This window comes from Cetorhinus maximus, chromosome 14 (assembly GCF_964194155.1).
Source record: "Cetorhinus maximus chromosome 14, sCetMax3.hap1.1, whole genome shotgun sequence".
NCBI lineage: Eukaryota > Metazoa > Chordata > Chondrichthyes > Lamniformes > Cetorhinidae > Cetorhinus > Cetorhinus maximus.
Genome location: NC_135892.1, coordinates 89,261,435 through 89,282,453, shown reverse-complemented (window position 1 = coordinate 89,282,453; position 21,019 = coordinate 89,261,435). Strand labels below are relative to the sequence as shown.

The window sequence follows — 21,019 nt, the reverse complement described above, 5'->3', positions numbered from 1 at the left end:
CGGGTCAGATGGCTTTCATCAAAACTGGAAGATGTTAGAGATGTAACAGATTTGAAGCAAGTACAGAGGCAGGGAAAGGGGGAAGAGGAAGAAAGAACATAAAGGTCTGTGATAGGATGGAAGACAGGAATGGTTAAATGATAAAAGGGATGATGATGCAAGCGAGAAAGAGTGGTAACAAAACAAGCAAAGGAACAAAACGTGGAAATAGAAACAACAGAATCAATATGAGAATGTATTGTCTAAAATGCAAGTAGGTACGATCTGAAATTGTTCAACTCAACGATCTGAAATTGTTCAACTCAACACCGAGTCCAGATGGTTGTAAAGTACCTAATCAAAAGACGAGATACTGTTTCTTGAGCTTCACTAGAACTATGCAGGAGCCCAAGGGCAGAGAGGTCAGAGTGGTAATGGAACTGAGAGTTTAGTGCCTACACTAAAAAGGCAAAAGCTCCATTTGTGCAAACAAGCAACCATGGTCAACAAACAATGCAAGAGGCAATAAATATCGAGCTAAAAGAAAAGGTTTACACAAATGCAAGGAAAGGTGGAAATCAGCAGATGTTTAAAAAGCTACAAAGGGATGAAGAAAGAGGTGCAGAAAGGAAAAATGAAAATAGAACTCATATGGTTACACACGTGGCTTAGAACCAGCTTCCTCTGAGTTTCTGCTATGGTCCACCTCAAACCAGCATGAAATATCTATTAGATAGTTCCAGTAACTTGGGGGGTTCCCTGCACCTGTGAGGTCTGACTCCCTCTACTGCTCCTGTAGATGGTTATCCGCTTTTCTCTTTCTACATTATTTATTTTCTAAACTATCTGCACTGTCTCTTAGCTCACCATACCCTGGAGGACATCAACCAGAAATTCTTCATTCTTTCTGATGCTTTTGTGTGTCAAATTGCTGCTAGAACACAGAGATCCCGCTGTTCAATTTTCTGACATTTAGAACATACGAACATACATACGAATTAGGAGGAGTAGGCCAATTGGCCCTTTGAGCTTGCTCGAAGTGTAAATGTTGCACCCATAATGGCGCACTAATTGCATTGCACATGTACTACAAAGAACAAAGGACAAAGTACAGCACAGGAACAGGCTCTTCGGCCCTCCAAGCCTGCGCCGGTCATATTGCCCGTCAACTAAAACATTTTGCACTCCCGGGGTCCGTATCCCTATATTCCCATCCTATTCATGTATTTGTCAAGCTGCCTCTTAAACACCACTATCGTACCTGCTTCCACCACTTCCTCTGGCAGCGAATTCCAGACACTCACTACCCTCTGCGTAAAAAACTTGCCCCGTACATCTCCTCTATAGTTTTCTCCTCTCACCTTAAATCTATGTCCCCTAGTAATTGACTCTTCCACCCTGGGAAAAAGCTTCTGACTATCTACTCTGTCCATGCCACTCATAATTTTGTAAACTTCTATCAAGTCGCCCCTCAATCTCCGTCGCTCTAGTGAGAACAATCTGAGTTTCTCCAACCTCTCCTCATAGCTAATAACCTCCAGACCAGGCAGCATCCTGGTAAATCTCCTCTGCACCCTCTCCAATGCCTCCATATCCTTCTGGTAATGTGGCGACCAGAATTGCACGCAATATTCCAAGTGTGGCCTAGCCAAGGTTCTATACAACTGCAGCATGACTTCCCAGCTTTTATACTCAATACCCCTGCCAATGAAGGCAAGCATGCCATATGCCTTCCTGACTACCTTATCTACCTGCGTTGCCACTTTCAGTGACCTGTGGACCTGTACACCCAGACCCCTCTGCCCGTCGATGCACTTAAGGGTTCTGCCATTTACTGTATAATTCCTGCCTGTATTAGACCTTCCAAAATGCATTACCTCGCATTTGTCTGGATTAAACTCCATCTACCATTTCTCCGCCCAAGTCTCCAACCGATCTATATCCCGTTGTATCCTTTGACAATCCTCTTCACTATCTGCAACTCCTCCAACCTTAGTGTCGGCTGCAAACTTACTAATTAGCCCAGTTACATTTTCCTCCAAATCATTTATGTATACTACAAACAGCAAAGGTCCCAGCACTGATCCCTGCGGAACTCCACTAGTCACAGCTCTCCATTCAGAAAACCACCCTTCCACTGCTACCCTCTGTCTTCTGTAACCAAGCCAATTCTGTATCCATCTTGCTAGCTCACCTCTGATCCCGTGCGACTTTACCTTCTGTACCAGTCTGCCATGAGGGACCTTGTCAAAGGCCTTACTGAAATCCATGTATATAACATCCACTGCCCTTCCATCGTCGATCATCTTTGTCACTTCCTCGAAAAACTCAATCAAGTTAGTGAGACACGACCTCCCCTTCACAAAACCATGTTGCCTCTCACTAATATGAGGATAGACCACAATACTATCCCTAATATCAAACTGTGTAAGAATCACATTCACTTCACACAAGTATTAATCTTACGAGAAAGAAAAATGTGTCCAATGGCCCCTCTGATGCTGAATCCATAATTTTCCTCACCTTTCACACCCCATTGGCTTCTTGCACTTTAAGATTGGGCTCTCAATACACAACTCAAATTTACAGTCATAAATTCAGGTGATTATCCAACTGCTCCAGGACTAAAACTGCTAGATATCAATTAATTACACTCCTTTTGTAATCAATTAATTACTTATTACCACTTCAAACCAGCTCACAGTTAAATGACTAAGTATACAACTTGAAACTGATGCTAGTATTAAGCAGCTAAAATGAAGTAAAGGAAAATGAATTTAAACTCAAATAAAGTAAAATATATTGAAGTGGCACTTTCAACATTTATGTCCCAGTCAGTCCATAAGATCAGTACAGCTCTTCCAGCCTTGCACCAGATAGGTGGACATTCTTTCACCTAGACATCATGAGAGTCATTTCTAAATACAACTTGCAAACAATTAAAGGTAGTACAAACTCTTTGTAATCTTTGCGATGAGAGTTTTTTTATATATATAAAAAGCAACAATAACAAGCTTTTATTTTCGGACACATTAATTTGGAAATGGAAAACACATGGGGCAGGGTCTTTAGGTCAGTGAGCGGGGGGCGGGGCCCGCTCACCGACACATTAAATGATGCGGGATGACGTCGGGCGGAACTCCCAACGTTACCCCGCGTCACTTCCATTTTCAGGTCGGCAGGGGCTCAGCCGAATCAGCTGTGCGCCCGCCGGCCTGTCAACCTTAAGGTTGGCGGGCAGGCCAGGAGCCCTGGCGGGCTTCAGAAAAAGCACGAAACCTCATCCACGGGCGGGATGAGGTTTCATGAGGGTTTTTAAAAATTTAATAAATGTTTGATTAAAAGTGATGGACACGTCCCAACTCATGTTATAACTAAAAGCTGACAAGTCACCAGGTCCTGATGGACTTCATCCTAGGGTCTTAAAAGAAGTGGCTGTTAAGATGATAGATGCATTGGTTTTAATTTTCCAAAATTCCCAAGATACTGGAAAAGTCCCATTAAATTGGAAAATAGTGAATGTAACTCCTCTATTCAAGATAGGAGGAAGACAGAAAGCAGGAACCTACAGAACAGTTAGCTTAACATCTGTCATAGGGAAATTGCTGGCATCTATTAGCAAGGAGGTTATAGCAGGGTACTTAGAAAATCTCAATGCAATCAGGCACAGTCAACATAGTATTGTGAAAGAGAAATCACGTTTGACTAATTCATTAGAGTTCTTTGAGGAAGCAACAAGCAACATGGATAAAAGGGAACCTGTGGACGTGCTGTACTTAGATTTCCAGAAGGCATCTGACAAAGTGCCATACCAAAGGTTACTACACAAAATAAGAGTTCATGGTGTTGGGGGAACATATTAACATGGACAGGGGATTGGTTAGCTAACTGGAAACAGAGAGTAGGCATAAATGGGTCATTTTCGGGTTGGCAAGATATGATAAGTAGAGTGCCACAGGGATCAGTGCTCGGGCCTCAACTATTTACAATCTATATTAATGATTTGGATTTCGGGACCGAATGTATTATTGCTAAATTTGCTGATGACACAAAGATAGCTAGGAAGTAAGCTGAGAAGAGGACATAAGGGGTCTGCAAAGGGATATAAATCGATGAAGTGAGTGGGCAAAGATCTGGCAGAGGGAGTATAATGTGGGAAAATGTGAACTTGCCCACCTCAGCAGGAAGAATAGCAAAGCAGCATATTATTTAAATGGAGCGAGATTGCAGAACCCAGAGGTACAGAAGGATTCTTGATAGACAACGGAGTCAAAGGGTATAGGGAGCAGACAGGAATGTGGAGATAAGGCCACAATCAGATCAGTCATGATCTTAATGGTGGAGCAGGCACAAGGAGCTGAATGGCCTACTCCTGCTCCTGATTCATATATTTGCATATTAAACATCCCAAAGTGCTTCACGAGTAAAGAATTTGACACCAAGCCACATATGAATGGTGGGGGTGGGGGGGTGGACGGCCCCAGGTCAACTGGCAGAGGGGTGGGGAGGGTGTCGGGCCTGCCGGGGGAGGGTGTCAGGGTGGAATCCTTTGTGGGTGGGGGTGTGTAGTTGGAGACCCCTGGGGAGAATCGGTTGGGGGGGTGGGGTGGGGCCTGCTGGGGAAGACCCGTGGGTGGGGTAGTCAAGGAGTCAAGGGGTGGGTGGAGGCCCCTGGGGGTGGGGGGGGTTGTGGAATTCCATGGGGGCGGTGGGCAGGCGGAGGGTGGGGGTTGGGGGAAGTCCCCTGAGGGGGTTGGAGCAGTGGAGGGGAGTCCCCTGGGGGTGTCAGCACGGTGGTGGGGGGAGTCCTGTGGAGGTTGGTCTGGGTATGCATAATAATTATGCAGAAGTTAGGAGCAGTTTGAATTTTTCTAACTTTTTCTGGGTAGCTGCTGGTATAATCCAGTAGGAGCCATCAGAAGTTTGAGATTGAAATTGCATTTACAGATTGTTCCCAGTGCAGGGCAATTGCCCAGGGGAAGTTTGCACTTAGAGTCATAGGGCAGGATTTTGCCGTCGGTGAGCAGGGGGTGGGGCCTGCTCGCCGACGTGCAAAATGACACAGGATGATGTCGGGCGGAACTCCCAATGTCATCCCGCCCCATTTAAATTTTCAGGAAGGCAGGGGCGCAGCAAAATCAGCTGTGGGCCCGCCGACCTGTCAATGGCCAATTGAGGCCATTGATAAGACTATTTAAGCAAGTAAAGGACCTGCCCGTTCAACTTTAGGGTTGGCGGGCAGGCCAGGAGCCCTGGCGGGCTTCAGAAAAAGCATGAAACTTCATCCACCGGCGGAATGAGGTTTCATGGGGGTTTTTTAAATTTTAATAAATGTATGCTTTAAAGTGATGGACGCATCCCAACTCATGTGACAGTATCACATGAGGGGACATGTCAGGGAAATTTTATTTTTGCCCCTTCACCATTTTTAAATTTGGCGCCGATCTCCCTGAGGCAGCACTTAGCCTCAGGGAGATGAGTGTGCTCTTTCGCGCGTATGCACGAAAGAACGCACTCTCGGCTGAGGGAAACCTGCCCGCACAGGGAGCGCATAGCTAAACTGTCATAGAAAACTTGATAAATTTTACTTGGGATTGTTAATTCATTGGGGTTTTGAAGACTTTTTTTTTAAAAAATAAAAATAAAGAAATACTGTAAACCATATTTCCTCTTGCTTTAAACTTCGTTATAAATTTCAGAATTTGGGCTGGTGATTTGCTCGTGACCTTTCTCTTCCCATTTTTACTTTCACCACATCCCAGGGAATGTGGTGTCTTTTATGAACAAAGCTTCAATTCCCCTTCTCAATAATTTACTTGCCAAGTTCATGGGAGTTGCACATTGAGACCATCCAATCAACTGCTTTTGCTGTTTATCTCCCCTCACCTAGCCCATTAGACCAGACATTCTCTAAAGTTCCCCCCTTGCCCTAGCCCTCAGCTCACAAGCTTCTCTTCAGTCTCCCCTCATGTCCTCTCCAAACTCATCTTGTCCATGAGGCCGGCATTCTTCTCCTTCAACCCTATTTCCACTAAACTGCTAACCACCCAACTTCCCTTCCTGGCTTCCATGTTAGCTCATATTGTGAATGGTTATCTTTCCTCAGGTATTGTCCTTTTTCTCTTATCTGCTGTAATCAGCCCTCTCCTCAGAAAAACCCTTGAACCCTCCGTCCTTATGAACTCCTACTCTGGGGAGACGGTGGCGTAGTGGTATTGTCACTGGATTGGTAATCCAGAGGCCCAGGGTAATGCTCTGGGTTCAAATCCCACCATGGCAGATTGTGGAATTTGAATTCAATAAAAACATTCTGGAATTAAAAGTCTAATAATGACCATGAAACCATTGCCAATTGTCTCAAAAGCCTATCTGGTTCACTAATGTCCTATAGGGAAGGAAATCTGCTGTCCTTTCCTGGTCTGTGAATCCAGACCCACAGCAATGTTGACTCTTAAATAAGGGAAATTAGGGATGGGCAATAAATGCTGGCTTTGCCTACATCCCAAGAACGAATAATAAAACAACCCATTTCCAACCTCCCTTCCCTGGAACTCCATGTTTGAATTCCTACAGGTTTCTGGTCTTGCCACAGCACCTAAATGTCTCTTATCAAAGTTGCATAATTTCCTATGTGACTATGACAATGGTAAACTATCTCCCCTCATTCTTCTCAACCTGCTTGCACCCTTTGGCACTGTTGACCACATCATCCTTTTCCAGTGTTGTCTGGCTGAGTGGAATTACATTATCTTGGTTCCATTCTTATCTATCCAGTGTAGCCAGGGAATAACTTGCAGTAGCTTCTCTCCCCATACCAGTGAACTTTGGTGTCTACTGGTGATCTGGCCTTGGGCTTTCTCATCAACATGCTGTTCCTCAGTGACTTCATCCAAAATCACAGTGTCACTTCCTACATGGCTCGGTTCTACCTCACCACAACCTCTCTCAATCTCTCCGCTGTCTGCAAATTGTCAGACTGTTTGTCCAACATCTAGTACTGAGTGAGCAGAAATTCCTTCCAGTGAAATACTGGGGGATGATTGAAGGCATTATATTTGGTTGCTACCACAAACTTTGTTCCCTAGTCATTGACTCCATTCCTCTCCCTGGCAAGTGTTTGAAACTAAACAAGACAAACTTGATGTTATATATGACCCTGAAATGAGCCTCTTGCCACGTGTTTGTGTCATCACAAAGACCGCCCATTTCCATCTCCATAATATTGGCTGCCTCCGCCTCAGCTCATCTGCTGCTGAAACCCTCATTCATGCCTTTGTTACCTCTTAGACTTGATGATTTCAACACATACCTGACCAGCCTCCCATGTTCTACCCGCCCCCAGCCTCCGTAAACTTGAGCTCATCCAAAACTCCACGTCCTAACTCACACCAAATCCAGTTCACCCATCACCTTCTGCTCACTGACCTACATTGGATCCTGACCTGACAACATCTTGATTCTGAAGTTCTCATCCTTGTTTTTAAATCTCTCCATAGCCTCTCGCCTTCTTATCTCTTCCAGCTTCCAACCCTCTGGGATATTTAAGCTCCTCCAATTCTGTCAACTTGCACATCCTCAATATTAATTGCTATACCATTGGAGGCCCCTACCTTCACTTGCCAAAGTGCTACTCCCTGAACCTCTCTCAACTTCCGAGCCATAACTTCTGAGCTCCCCAGTGTCGGATTGTGGGGGGGGTAACCCAAAGATGCACTGGGAAATTCCCTTTGGAAGTTCACAGGTAAGGTTTACATGGCAATTGCCCAGAAGTGAGGAGGAAAGCCTTAGGTTACAGGACGATACAGATGGGCTGGTAAGATGAGCAGAGCAGTGGCAAATGGAATTTAATCCTGAGAAGTGTGAGGTGGTGTATTTTGGGAGGACTAACACAGCAAAGGAATACACAATGAATGGCAGGAACCTAGGAAGTACAGAGGATCAGAGGGACCTTAGTGTACATGTCCATAGATCCCTGAAGGCAGCAGCACAGGTAGATAAGGTGGTTAAGAAGGCATAGGGGATACTTGCCTTTATTAGACGAGGCACACCTTGACACCATCCCAATGAGATGTTCATCTTTATCATTCCCCCACATTCAGACAGTAGTCTAAGGCTCTTCGCCATGATAGAGTTTTAGAGTTACACTGATCTTTGACAGGTTAACCTAACTCCTAAATACTATGGTATTACAACCACTGAAGAAACACCATCTATATTTCTGCTGCTTGGATCAATTTGCTGCTTGCAAATCAGAAATTCCAGATGGCGTTAACCCCTTTAAAAAGGTTAAATAAAATTATGAAAAAAAATTGAAGAAAATGAATTCAATCCAATCTACAAATATCAACTTCAAGGCTACTGCTTCTAATTACTGATTGGTTTCATCTTTGATATACAACAGATGGGTTGGTCATTCATTGTGACACAGTAAACGTACCTGCCGCTGGCTGTGTTTGGTATCAAGGGTTATAGCTCCATCTTGTGGTAAAGAGCATTTTTTTTTTAAAACGTGATTGTGGAGCAACAATTCTGATGAAGTTCAATTCCAAAACATTGACCTATTTTACATCTTTATTGAGGCTGTCTGATCTACTGTGTAAATCCAACATTTTCTGTTTTTATTAATGAAATATTAGCCTCTGTATGAAAACAAATGGCATGGCCACTAAACCACCCGTCTGCACCAGCAATAAAAGCCTGCCCAATATTTTTGGTTAGGACAGTTTAGTTTTTGAATGAGTCATCTGGAAATTAGCTAACAAATATCCAATTCCTCTAAAAAAAAATGAAGTCACCAGAGACACTTAACTCAAGAAAATATTTGAGGCAGACCTGAAATTTGCAATACAAACATCCAGAGATTGTGAAATTTGATCAGCGACTGATTACATTTCCCAAAATGCCAATTATTCTGCAGTCTTAGCAAATCAAGCAATTTAGGCAGTGTAATTTCAGCAGAGGCATTTGAAGTGTAATGTATACATACCGTTGCAGGACCCACTTCATCGCTGTGCTCTCACTGGCGATACAAGCTGGACATGCTGAAAAAGGGCAGACGGCAGTGGACAGATAGCAAGATTAAGCAACATTTACAACATAAATAAACAAAAGGATTTTCTAGTTTGCAAGAACAGCGTGGCATTTTTAAGCAAAGAAAATTTCTTTCCATGTGCATAAAACAGTTGTTTAAATAGAATGGCTGCTGATAAGAAGCAGTGGGTGCTTGCTATGGATTACATGCAGAACAAGATAACAAGGGAAAAGCCTCAGGTGTCAGAGGTGCTATTTTTTTTAAAAAGTGCAACAGCATGTGTTTTTTAATCATTTGAAAGCTACAATTTTATTTAGTAATGCTTACATACACAAAAAGAGGATTAACAAGACTCCAAAACCCTCAACACCACGTAGGAGTGGAAACTGCATATAGCTGTCCGAAGTATTTTAAGTGAAAATTTCATCTTTCCTCATTCAGGTGCATAGTTTAGATTATCTCATAAGTAAAAGAATCAAACTTCAATTTATAAATGCAATAAAACTTGTTTTGTGATTTCAATTCATTCCAAATCTTCATAATGCAACATCAAAACCTCAAGAGATCACACAGCTGTACAATTAAATCACCATCTTAAACACCTGGGGCAATTTAAAATACTAATTTACTTATTAGCGATGTGCACCCGATCAAGTGCACAAGCTAATGTACATCATTTCCATTCTTCTCATTACACACATAATTCAAGCATAAAATTGCCAATTTGTTATTTATTTCAACTGAATTTTCATTGATAATTGCATTAGAAAAACATTTGAGAAACCATTTTCCCATAAGCACCTAAAATTAACACAAATTCTTAAATTGTGATGTTCCATGGATTTAAATGTAAATGAAAACAAGGGCAAAAGAAGCAACAATCAGTAGCTTTTGCCATTTCCTGAGCACTGACATATGTAACCTTACGATTGTATTAGACATCATTTCAAACAAATTGGGTATTCTTCATCTGCACTTATTGTGCGAACATATCTAACTTCAATTCTCACACCGTAATTTGAAGCACATACTTAAATAGTAGTTGGGTTAGATGAAGCAGAATGGGAGGAGGCTCATGTGGAGCATAAACACCAGAATAGGTCAATTGGATAGAACTGTGCTGTAAATTCTATGTAAGTATACTACACTCATAGGAATAAACCGTAGTGCCATTTTAGATCATTATGATTTAGTGTTTGTCTCAGTTAGGATCGATTTTGAAAGAATTTATAATAATCAGATATTGAAGAGCTCAAAAATATTAATGGAAGCTTAAGCAATGAAATAGGAAATTGGAAAGGATAGCATGTGCATCATCGAGTTCTGATAGTTTTTACTAGTGTGCCTTTATGAATATAGATCAGCACTTTCTGAATAAAATGTAAATGGAAAGTACTTCAAAACAATGTTTAAACTTATAGAATCATGCAGTTTTAGAGCACGAAAGGAGGCCATTCACCTATATTTTCTCCTTTCCTTCCTCTCTGTTAGGGGAAAATTAAAAACGCTAAAAGAGAACACTGTAAGAATTTGCTGAACATACTTAACAGCTCCAAGCAGCCATGGATGCTAAACCTATTGACAGCCGATGGTAAGCAGATGGACATTGCACACAAAAGGGCTTTGAGTTTTGTGTGATTTACAAAGTTTCAAGAGATGAGCTAATATCTAGGCACAGACAGAACCATTCAAGTGGTAAAATGGTGCGTTGAAGCCTTGAGAGCTGGACTGGAGATAAAACATAACAAAGTTAGTTTAGGTATACTCCCCTCTCAGATAGGGACGGGGCAGATGGTTTAGCTTAGATATGGGAGGACATACAATGGACAGAGGGGTCTTTGATGAAACACAAGCAGTCTCGAGTTGTGGGAACCAAGGTCTTCGCGTACGTGTTTTAATTTTGATTGGATAATATAATTATGTATACACCCTTTAGAATAATTGGTTAGCAGAATCGCATGTTTATGTACTCAATAGGATAGTTTTAACATGGTACCTGTGTGTCGGTTACCGAGTGGATATATTAAAATGTACTGAAATGTATCGTGATAAGAAAAAGTATATAAGTAACGAGACTTTGTAACTACGGCAGAGTACCTCTGGATGGACTCAAAGGGCTCTTCCTGCATATGCCGGTAACAAGCTTGAATAAACCGTCTTGTTCGAGAATCCAAACAACGGATATCCTGAGTTATTTGTCCTGACCTGAGTCCCGATCTGAGCCGTAGTTAAGAGGGCAGCTGCCCCACGCGAAAGCCAGATCAACCCAGGTTCTCAGAGGAGGAGGTTGAATCCTGCCTACACTCTCCAATATCCTTACACATGTTGTTGCCACCCAAAACATGCCCATCATTCCCAAAACTCCATGTTGGAATCTCTCCAATTAGGTTCTGCCCCTGCCACAATACTAAAACAGTTCTTATCAAAGTCACAAACAGCATCCTATGTGACTTTGACAAGTGTAAATTATCCCTCCTCATACTTCTAAACCTGTCTACAGCCTTTGACATGGTTGATCACATCACCCTCTTCCAATGCCTTTCCACGATCATCCAGCTGGGTGGCACTGCTCTTGCATGTTCAATTCTTATCTATTTAATCATGGTTAGAGTTGGCACTTGCAATGGCTTCCTTTGGGGGCCTGATCCCTACACAGTGAGGGGTGAAGAGTTGGCCGATTGGGAGCAAGGGTTAACTCTCAATGCACCCACTGCCCCCTTCCAATTCCAGGTCCCTTGATCAGGCACCGAGTGCCTTTGCACAAGGGCCCCCGTGTCCCAACAGCCCACCAGCAACCTTGACAGTTTGCTTTTCGGCCTTCCCACATGGCGACTAACCCACCCGCTGCTGGTTACATAGCAGTGGCAGCATGATGGAGCCCTTAAATGGACATTAGTTGCATTAATTGGGACAGAGGCTTGGAGGCATCAGGGACCCAACCAGCACCCCCCTCCCAATTAAATGTCCCTCCTGCCTCCAAACTCACCTTCTACCTAATTATTAAATTCTATCCAAAGTACTTATTTAGCATTTCTATTATTCGTTGCTCTCCACTACAAGCCCCTCCTTCATCTCTTCCCCAATAGTTCCTATCCTCTTGCCACTAACATGCCTTTAAGGATGTCTACTATTAAGTTGATATATTTTTGCTAATTTTCCCATTATCCTTACCTATTACCTTTTCTAATTTCTCTTCTATATTTTGTTTCCAAATTCTTCATATTTATCCTGATTTTCTTTATTTTATCTAAGTTTAAATACTTTTTTATATTCAGTTTTGATCTAATCTCTCTATTCTTCGATGAACTCTAGCCTTTGATACATTTTTTCTCCCTTACCAGAATATATATATTTCACTGTACCCTTGCCAATTTTTCCTTCCATTTAAATTGGACCTGGTTCCTATTTATTTTGCTCTAATTTGTTCTTTTGAGTCAATTCCTTTGTCCTAGACTTTCATGTCTTTTTATATTTATTATTTATATTTTGATCACCTATTTGTTCTGCTTCACTCCCAAAAACTAGGCCAAGTAGTTGTTTCTTCTTTGTTGAAACAACAAGGGAGTTATGGTGAACCTTTATAAAATACTGGGTTAGCCTCAAATAGAGTATTGAGTACAGTTCTGGACGCCACATTTTAGGAAGGATCTGAAGGCACTAGCGAGGATAATTAATTGGCCACTTTAGGGCCTCAATAGGCCCAAGGGCAGGTGGGCCACCCAATGCTGCCATCACCCCACATAAAATGGGAGGCAGGTCAGAGCGGGCAGGTAGGCGGCAGGTATGCCACATACTGCATTTTATGAGCTATCCCTGCCTTCAAACACACTGGCAGGGGACCGTAAAATACCACCCGAGAACATCAGGTACTTATTTATTTGAAAATGTTTTTTCTTCACTCTCCTTGCACAGTCCCATTCTGCCCCAGGTCTCCTCTGTGATTTTTTTTTTTGCTGGGAAAACATTGTGAACCCTATTTGAACTCTGTGCAAATGGATAGGTTTTAAATGAGTTAATATCTCACCCTATGTCTCATTCTCTGACCATTCCACATTGCACAGGTTGCAAGAATTGTGTGAAGTCAGGGAAATTTTATCAATGAATTTCAGTGCTTTATAGAAACTACAGGGGAGTGATACATTCACAGAATCCCACTAATTTAGCAAAATCTGAGGCAGTCAACAGAACCCAAGAAATATATTCAACCCCAAGTAAAAGAAATGAGGTGAGAAATACAAGTAACAAAATGAAAGAAACTAAATGATCAGAGAGCAACAGGAACAAGAACAGAATAACCGAATGACTAACTTATCCATTTAGTTAATATATATGTAGTCTTTTAAATCTTTTTATTTCCTACTTCTCCAGGCAGCATCCTCAATTATTCCAGGGGTTGCTAATGGCATGATTTTCATACAGGGCAGGACGAGGAAGCAGGCCCCAAGTCTACCTCAGCCAGAATGGGGACAGCCCCATGCTGTTGGCATTATTCTCAACTACACACCAGCTACCTAGCCAAATGAGCTAACCTACAGCCTCGATTTTTACCTTAAGACACTTAATTGGTTTTACAAAATATGTTTGGTCCAATTATTGAAATATCTGCTCCTACTAGTCTTTACTTTTGACTGCATTTGTGAAAAGAACTATATAATACACTGATCAAACCATTCCTGCCATGTAGTGGATAGTGCAATTTAAGTAGAATGAAGTGTTGGAACTTTTCAAAATATGGAAAATAGTATCTTACATAGCCCTACAACAGCTGATGAAATGACATATACACTCCAACTGGAACATTAGTCTCACCCCAGCTACATCCAGATGACTGTGGCGAGCAAAGCATTCTTTGAATCCAATCCATCCTGCTAGGCAAACACACACTGTGTAATGTAAGAGGAAATGGTTTAGTGTTCAAGCTAAGCATCCTCATTAACAAGTAATCCATTTATGGCAGTGGTACTTATAGTACAGCCAGGGGTAACTCGTGGCCTGTCTCCTGCTTACCAACAGCAACCTTTAATAAACCTGCTACTTGATGGATTTCTGTTTGTGGTGTGCTCAGCAGTAAAATGTTTACACTACCGAAATTCAGTGCTTTTCTTCTCTTGCTGATAATGAAGCTCAGAATCATCCTCTCCCTCTTGTAAAGTGAGACAAACTACAAAATTAAAAGCTGCTTTTGTTGTTGAAAGAATTCCAACTATCCACAGTGACATATTTGGATTAAGAGATCACTATGGAGAGAAATCATAGGCACAGTATCCCTTCACTCCATATTGCAACATGTTGGAAACACTCCAGAGTGCGTTCCTGAGCAAGGCTCAATTGGGGTCTCTGGCTCACAATAAAAAGCTGAAGTTAACAAACTTCTACTGTAACATAAATAATGCATATCTTCCATGGATTTTGTGCTTGTGAAGGTAGACAGTCATTTTTACATTGGTTCACTGGAAACTACCACTACACTATTATTCATCCTAGGCAAACTTAAACAAAACACAAGGTAAACTGCAGAGAACGACAAGTGCTATTTTTGTCCTCCTTTGCAGAAGAACAGTGAAAACATAATTTTAACTGTCTCCTTCTATGTGACATATCAATATTGTGAAGGAAGACACAACATTCACAATTAGCCCAGAAATTATACAATTTTTAACTGAATGTTTTAAATGATTCAATAGTATCTTTACACTTCAGATAATAATTTGCCATATTAGTATTCTACTTGTCCCCAATGAGAGCCGTGCAGATTTCCCATGTCCCCACTGCTTTCAAGTCAAAAGGAAATCACAAAACTATGTATGTGTGAAATTCCAAAGCTAGCAATGTTTTTGATGTTAAATCAAAAGTTGATGATCCTTTTTGTTCTATGCTAATACTGGAAATATTTGAAGAGCAATTCATGTAAACTTCTTAAACTTTAAAACTGAAGCTTGCTTTGTACTGTTTGCAGTATAACAGTGTCCAAGATGGCACCACATTCAACTTTGAACTGAAGTTGATTTGACTTCTGTTTGCTGCTCCACTGCTGTAATGGAAAATAAGTACAGCCTGTCTTCAACAGTCTGCATGAATTTCAATAGAACTTTGCCAACAATCAATGGTGACGGCCAAATAAAAGGAACACGTTTTGAACTGATTTAACAAAACATAAAAATGAAATAATTGTCTTGTTATATGCCAGTCACTATGAACATATTACTACAAATACTGAACAAACTCCTCCTGCTCTTCTCTATACAAGTAATAAAATAATTTTGATCATTTTCTTCAACATGACATAACAAAGCAAAATACTACTTTCACATTAAACTGCACTGCTTGTATAAAGTTTTTCAAACTGTTGGTTGAGATACATTATTTCAATATAATTTATATTTCCAATATTCTTTAAATATTGCAATTAATGCCCTCATGTTTAGCAGGAAATCACTATTCACTGCAAACAATAAACTGCGCCAGGATAACAATACACAGTATTAGACTGCATTGAAACCACATCCATTTGAATGAGGTGCTGATACATGGAATTGAACTTTAAACGACACTTAAGCCCCTAACAAAGACTACATGTCTAATTTGATGAGTTCAAAATAACCTAAGTTCTTATCAGTAAATGCTTCCTCCTCCATGATAAAACAGCCAGTGATGGCATTAATCAGCGTTGATTAACCATACAGTGCTACCCACCACTCCACTGCCGCCACTGCCACCCCCACCACCCCCTCCTCCCCCCCACCACCACCATCACCATCACCGCTAGGTTCATCTCAAAATTCCTAAAAGAACAGACATAATAATCAGAGTTGAACTGAGCTAGACAGCAAGGATGCAAATTCAGAGCCCAGTCGGTGCCAAGTTTGTTGATCTCAGCCAATGCCACAACTTTAATTAGCCTCTATGTCCCAAGGCTGAGGTGAGAATGAAAAGGAATCAGCCAAGATCACACTTCTAATGCTTATTTAGCGATTCCTGCTAGATTATGCTCAACCATCCCACCCTCCATGGTTATGCGGATTATCAATACTCATTACCAATTTGTTGCTTGAGTAAGGTAGCTGGCATCTTTGGATTGCATCCCAATGTGAAGAGGAGAGTGGGAGAAAACTGGCTATTATTTTAATAAAATAATGAAGAAAATCATTAAGCATTAGGGTCACTTACCATTGGGGTTGCTCTGAACAAGTGCACCGGGAACCAAGACAGGCTCTTCAAAAATATTCACCCAAATTGCAAAAGATTAACAGTACAAAAACATGCTTCCAAAGGTTTCTCAAATCTGCTCAATATTCTAAAACAACCCATTTGTGCTTCTATGCAGTTTCCCCTTAGTTTTTCATTTTTCTGCAGGTGTACAAAAGTTGCCATTAAAAGTATTATATAGAAAAATAAAAGTTAACTGTGGTTACCTTTAATAACTGAGGCTTCTGCTAACAGTCTTTTCTTATAAAGTGGTTCATCTTCAATACAAAGGTCATCGATTCCTATGCGGGCATACATGCTGAGTGCATCACGATACGACCCCTCTACAAAATGCAGTTTTGCTAAGGTAAGAATGGCTTCAGTCATCAGATTGTGCTGAAAGAGGAGAACAAGGCTGTTGGTGCCCATCACAGTAAGTTTCTGATTTTATTTTTTGAAAAAAAGCTTAGTGCTTTAATTTATGAGTAAATTCCAAGAATAAGAAATCTTTATCTCGTCTCAAGTTTGCTCTCTGCTTCAGTAATAATATAGCTGTTCTCTGCTTGTAAGACTGATTGCAAGCCAAAATTATTCATATTCTGATATGCAGGACATACAATATACATGAAAAAAATATAGCATTGGTATTGTTGGTGGTAATATATTCGTTAAATTCCATTACAGCAACTGCCCTTGACATCAAGGCAGCATTTGACAGAGTGTGGCATCAAGGCCTAGCAAAATTGAATCCAATGAGGATCAGGTGAAAAGTCTCCACTGGTTGGAATCATACGTAGCACAAAAGAAGACGTTTGTGGTTGTTGGAGGTCAATCACCTCAGCTCCAGGGCATCATTGCAGAAGTTCTTCAGTGTCCTAGGCTTGACCATCTTCAGCTACTTCATCAATTACCTTCCTCCAACATAAAACCAGAAGTGGGGATGTTCACTGATGATTGCACAATGTTTAGTACCATTTATGATTCCTCAGATTTTCAAGCAGTGCGTGCCCACATGCAGCTGGACCTGGACAACATTCAGGCTTGCGCTGATAAGTAGCAAACAACATTCACAAACCCAACTGCCAGGCAATGACCATCTCCAATAAGAGAGAATCTAACTGTCTTCCCTTAACTTTCAAGGGCATTATAATCGCTGAATCCTCCACCATCAACATCCTGGAGGCTACCATTGACCAGAAACATAACTGGATCAGCCATATACTGTGGCTACAAAAGCAAATCAAAGGCTGGTAATTCTTTGGCGAGTAACTCACCTCCGGACTCCCAGAAGGCACGAGTCAGGAGTGTGATGGAGTGCTCTCCACTTGCCTGGATGACTGCAGCTCCAACAACACTTGAGAAGCTCCACACCATCCAAGATACAGTAGCTTGCCTGATCACTTCCTCTATCACCAGTACACTTGCCAGCAGACTGTATCATCTACAAAATTCATTGCAGCAACTTGCTAAGCCTCCTTTGAAAGGACCTTCCAAACCAGCAACCTCTAACACCTAGAAAGAGAAGGGCAGCAGAAGCATGGGAACACCATCACCTCCAGATTCCCCTCCAAGCCACACACCATCCTGACATGGAATTATATCGCCATTCATTCACCGTTGCTGGGTCAAAACCTGGAACTCCCTTCCTGACAGCACTGTAACTCTTTCGAGTACATTCACAGTTCTTGACTTTTTTTTTCCGGCAGTAGGACATGAACCCACAACCTTCTGATTCAAAGGTGAGGGTGCTATGAACTGAGAGGTGCACCTATAACAGATGGACTATAGCAATTCAAGAAGTGGCTCACTATCACCCTCTCAAGGGCAATTAGAGATGGGCAACAGATGCTTGCCAGCAATGTTCACATACCATGAATGAAGAAAAAAATACTGAAGTTGTACAATATGAATCATGAGTTTCAATAAATGGTGCAGTAAGTTTTTATGTCTGACAGATGGACTTAATCAAGGCTGTAGAAAAATATCTCCTCTTTGTACAAGAATTAAAGAAAAGAATCTGCAAAGCTTCAATCCACTGCCTTGTTTGGAGCCCCAAAAGACAATCTGACTCAGACGAGTGGTATTGGAAATGAAAAAATGTAACACTGGTGCAATAAGGGATACTCTCCTGGGGCTAGTGCAAAGTAGAAGTTTCTCTCTACATCTAATCATACTATACTTGACCAAGGAGTGCTTGGAACTGGGTGGCTGCAATGGAAAATATTCCATTCCACAAGCTGACATCCCTCATTGGAACAAAATCAAAGCCTACTTTTTCAGTGTGTTTTAAAAAATGTACAATGCTAACAGAGTTTGTGTACACAGGAGATTAACCTCTGCTCTTCATCCCCAAATTACGATACATCACAGAACCAGCCTCCACAGTGAAGGACAAAGGTCAACAGCTAAAGTCCACAAGTCACGTATTCCTGAAGTTGACCTCTAACTGTGGGGAAGAAATTTGAACACTCTCATAAGTGGATGGATCTAGGGGACATTTTTCAAATTTTTTGGATATCAGGAACATCAGAGATAGGAAACAGCTAATGTGGAAAGCTTGCAAACTTTCTCTCTCTCTCTAATTCATTTATTTTCATTTAATTAATTCTATTTAAAGGATCTGTATATGATAGTAAGAAGGGAAAACTACGTGAAGCAAGGGGAGACGCTCCATCAGATTTTTGCTCCCTCCCCTACCCCATGGAAAATTGCTTAACCACCATTCAGTGCAAGATCAAGATCTGTGTGAAGCATGAGTTGGAGGGATTAAACAGGCATTCCACTACCTCAGTGTTAATGTTGGAATCCTGTTACAATGATTTACATGCCTTAGTTTGTAAGCAAGAGCAGCTGTTACTAATTGGGGAAGGATTAGGGAATTATTCCTAAACATATAAGAACTGGTTTATACTGGTGTAGGGGGAGGAAAAGGGGAGTTTGTGCCTATGTTCTCTGAATAGCCCTGCATTAAGAAAAAGACTGGCTCCAGGTTTGTCCTTTATTCAATGTATGAAAATTGACTTTAACATCCAAGACCCCTACGGTCTGAAGGTCTAACATTTCAGCAGCTTTTGATTGGAAGCAACAAAAGAAAATACGGGTGCAAACCATCAATATGATTTAGGTCTAATTTCTTCGGGATGCAAAGTGAAAATATAGCTACAGCAAACACTGAAGGTTGCGACAGTTCAGTAAAAATACATTTTACACACAAGAAAAATATAACCTATAGATGAACTAAGAAATTAAATTTTCTTGGCCCAGAATGCAAGGGACATCTTAAAAAGAATTATAGATTACTAACATTCAAAATTTTTCATTGAAGTATAATTTTTTAATCTTAGAGAGAACAAAGAAGAACTCTACTTATGATTAGGATCTGCCATTAGCCCCAAAACTGCATCTCATTCAATAATATTTTCTGGCACTCTGCTTCAAGCACTTTATTATATCTACACTAAAGTAGCAGCAGCTTTCTCCAGTAGGCTTTTTGCTTATCTAATGCTGTAGGACAGGAAAAAATATAGACATATATGAATGTGATTTTTACATATAGATGTGATTTTTACATATAAGTGTGTATATGTATGGCATAACATTGGTACGGTATATGTGATCTGCCTGAAGACCATAAGACCATAAGACATAGGAGCAGAAATTAGGCCATTCAGCCCATCGAGTCTGATCCGCCATTCAATCATGGCTGATATGTTTCTCAACCCCATTCTCCCGCCTTCTCCCCATAATCTTTGATCCCCTTACCAATCAAGAACCTATCTATCTCGGTCTTAAATACACTCAATGACCTGGCCTCCACTGCCTTCTGTGGCAATGAATTCCATAGATTCACCACTCTCTGGCTAAAGAAGTTTCTCCTCTTCTCTGTTCTAAAAGGTCTTCCCTTTACTCTGAGACTGTGCCCTCGGGTCCTAGTCTTTCCCACGTCCACTCTATCCAGGCCTTTCAGTATTCTGAAAGTTTCAATCAGATCCCCCCTCATCCTTCTAAACTCCATCGAGTATAGACCCAGAGTCCTCAAACGTTCCTCATATGTTAAGCCTTTCATTCCTGGGATCGTTCTTGTGAACCTCCTCTGGACCCTCTCCAGGGCCAGAACATCCTTCCTGAGATACGGGGCCCAAAACTGCTCACAATATTCTAAATGTGGTCTGACCAGAGCCTTATAAAGCCTCAGCAGCACATCCCTGCTTTTATATTCTAGTCCTCTCGAAATAAATGCCAACATTGCATTTGCCTCCTTAACTACCGACTTATGTTGATCCCTGCAGGCATGTCTCTGGTGGCTTCCTTAAGCACTACAGCAAAGAAGAGATTGAAGAGTTGCGAGGCATGATGCATCCTTCCTTTGCGCCATTGATTGCAGCAAAGGCATTGGACATCTCTCAACGCAGGCACAAACATGTCCAGCCATGCCATCGTGCAGTAGGCACAAGATTTTGACAAACTTGCTCAGACATCCTAGCTTGGAGAGCAAGTGTCATTGACCAGGTCAGGCTAATCGGCCTGTAATTTCCCGTCTTTTGCCTCACTCCCTTCTTAAACAGGGGGGTTATATTAGTGATTTTCCAGTCCTCTGGAACCCTCCCTGACTCCAGTGATTCCTGAAAGATCACCACTTACGCCTTCACTATCTCTTCAGCTATCTCCTTCAGAACTCTGGGGTGTAATCCATCTGATTTATCCACCTTCAGACCTTTAATCCATCTGGTCCAGGTGATTTATCCACCTCAGACCACCTAAGGCAAGTCCTTAACTGATTGTCTGCTGATGTTACATCCTGAGCTGTATCCTTGGCAGTTTTTG

General features: G+C 41.4%; 1 protein-coding gene across 5 annotated transcripts in view; it reads right to left on the bottom strand.

The window, feature by feature from the left end:
* LOC144689807 (tetratricopeptide repeat protein 7A-like) overlaps nt 1–21,019 on the bottom strand; it is a 324,990-nt gene that overhangs the window by 290,805 nt on the left and 13,166 nt on the right. For 2 of the 5 annotated variants that reach the window (XM_078557204.1, XM_078557205.1), the window contains one exon: nt 16,423–16,591. In XM_078557204.1, coding sequence (XP_078413330.1) covers nt 16,423–16,591 — 169 coding nt within the window. Of the gene's footprint in view, nt 1–8,965; nt 9,023–16,422; nt 16,592–17,469; nt 17,511–21,019 lie in introns of those variants that run through there. The other 3 variants (XM_078557206.1, XM_078557208.1, XM_078557207.1) reach the window with 3 other exon arrangements.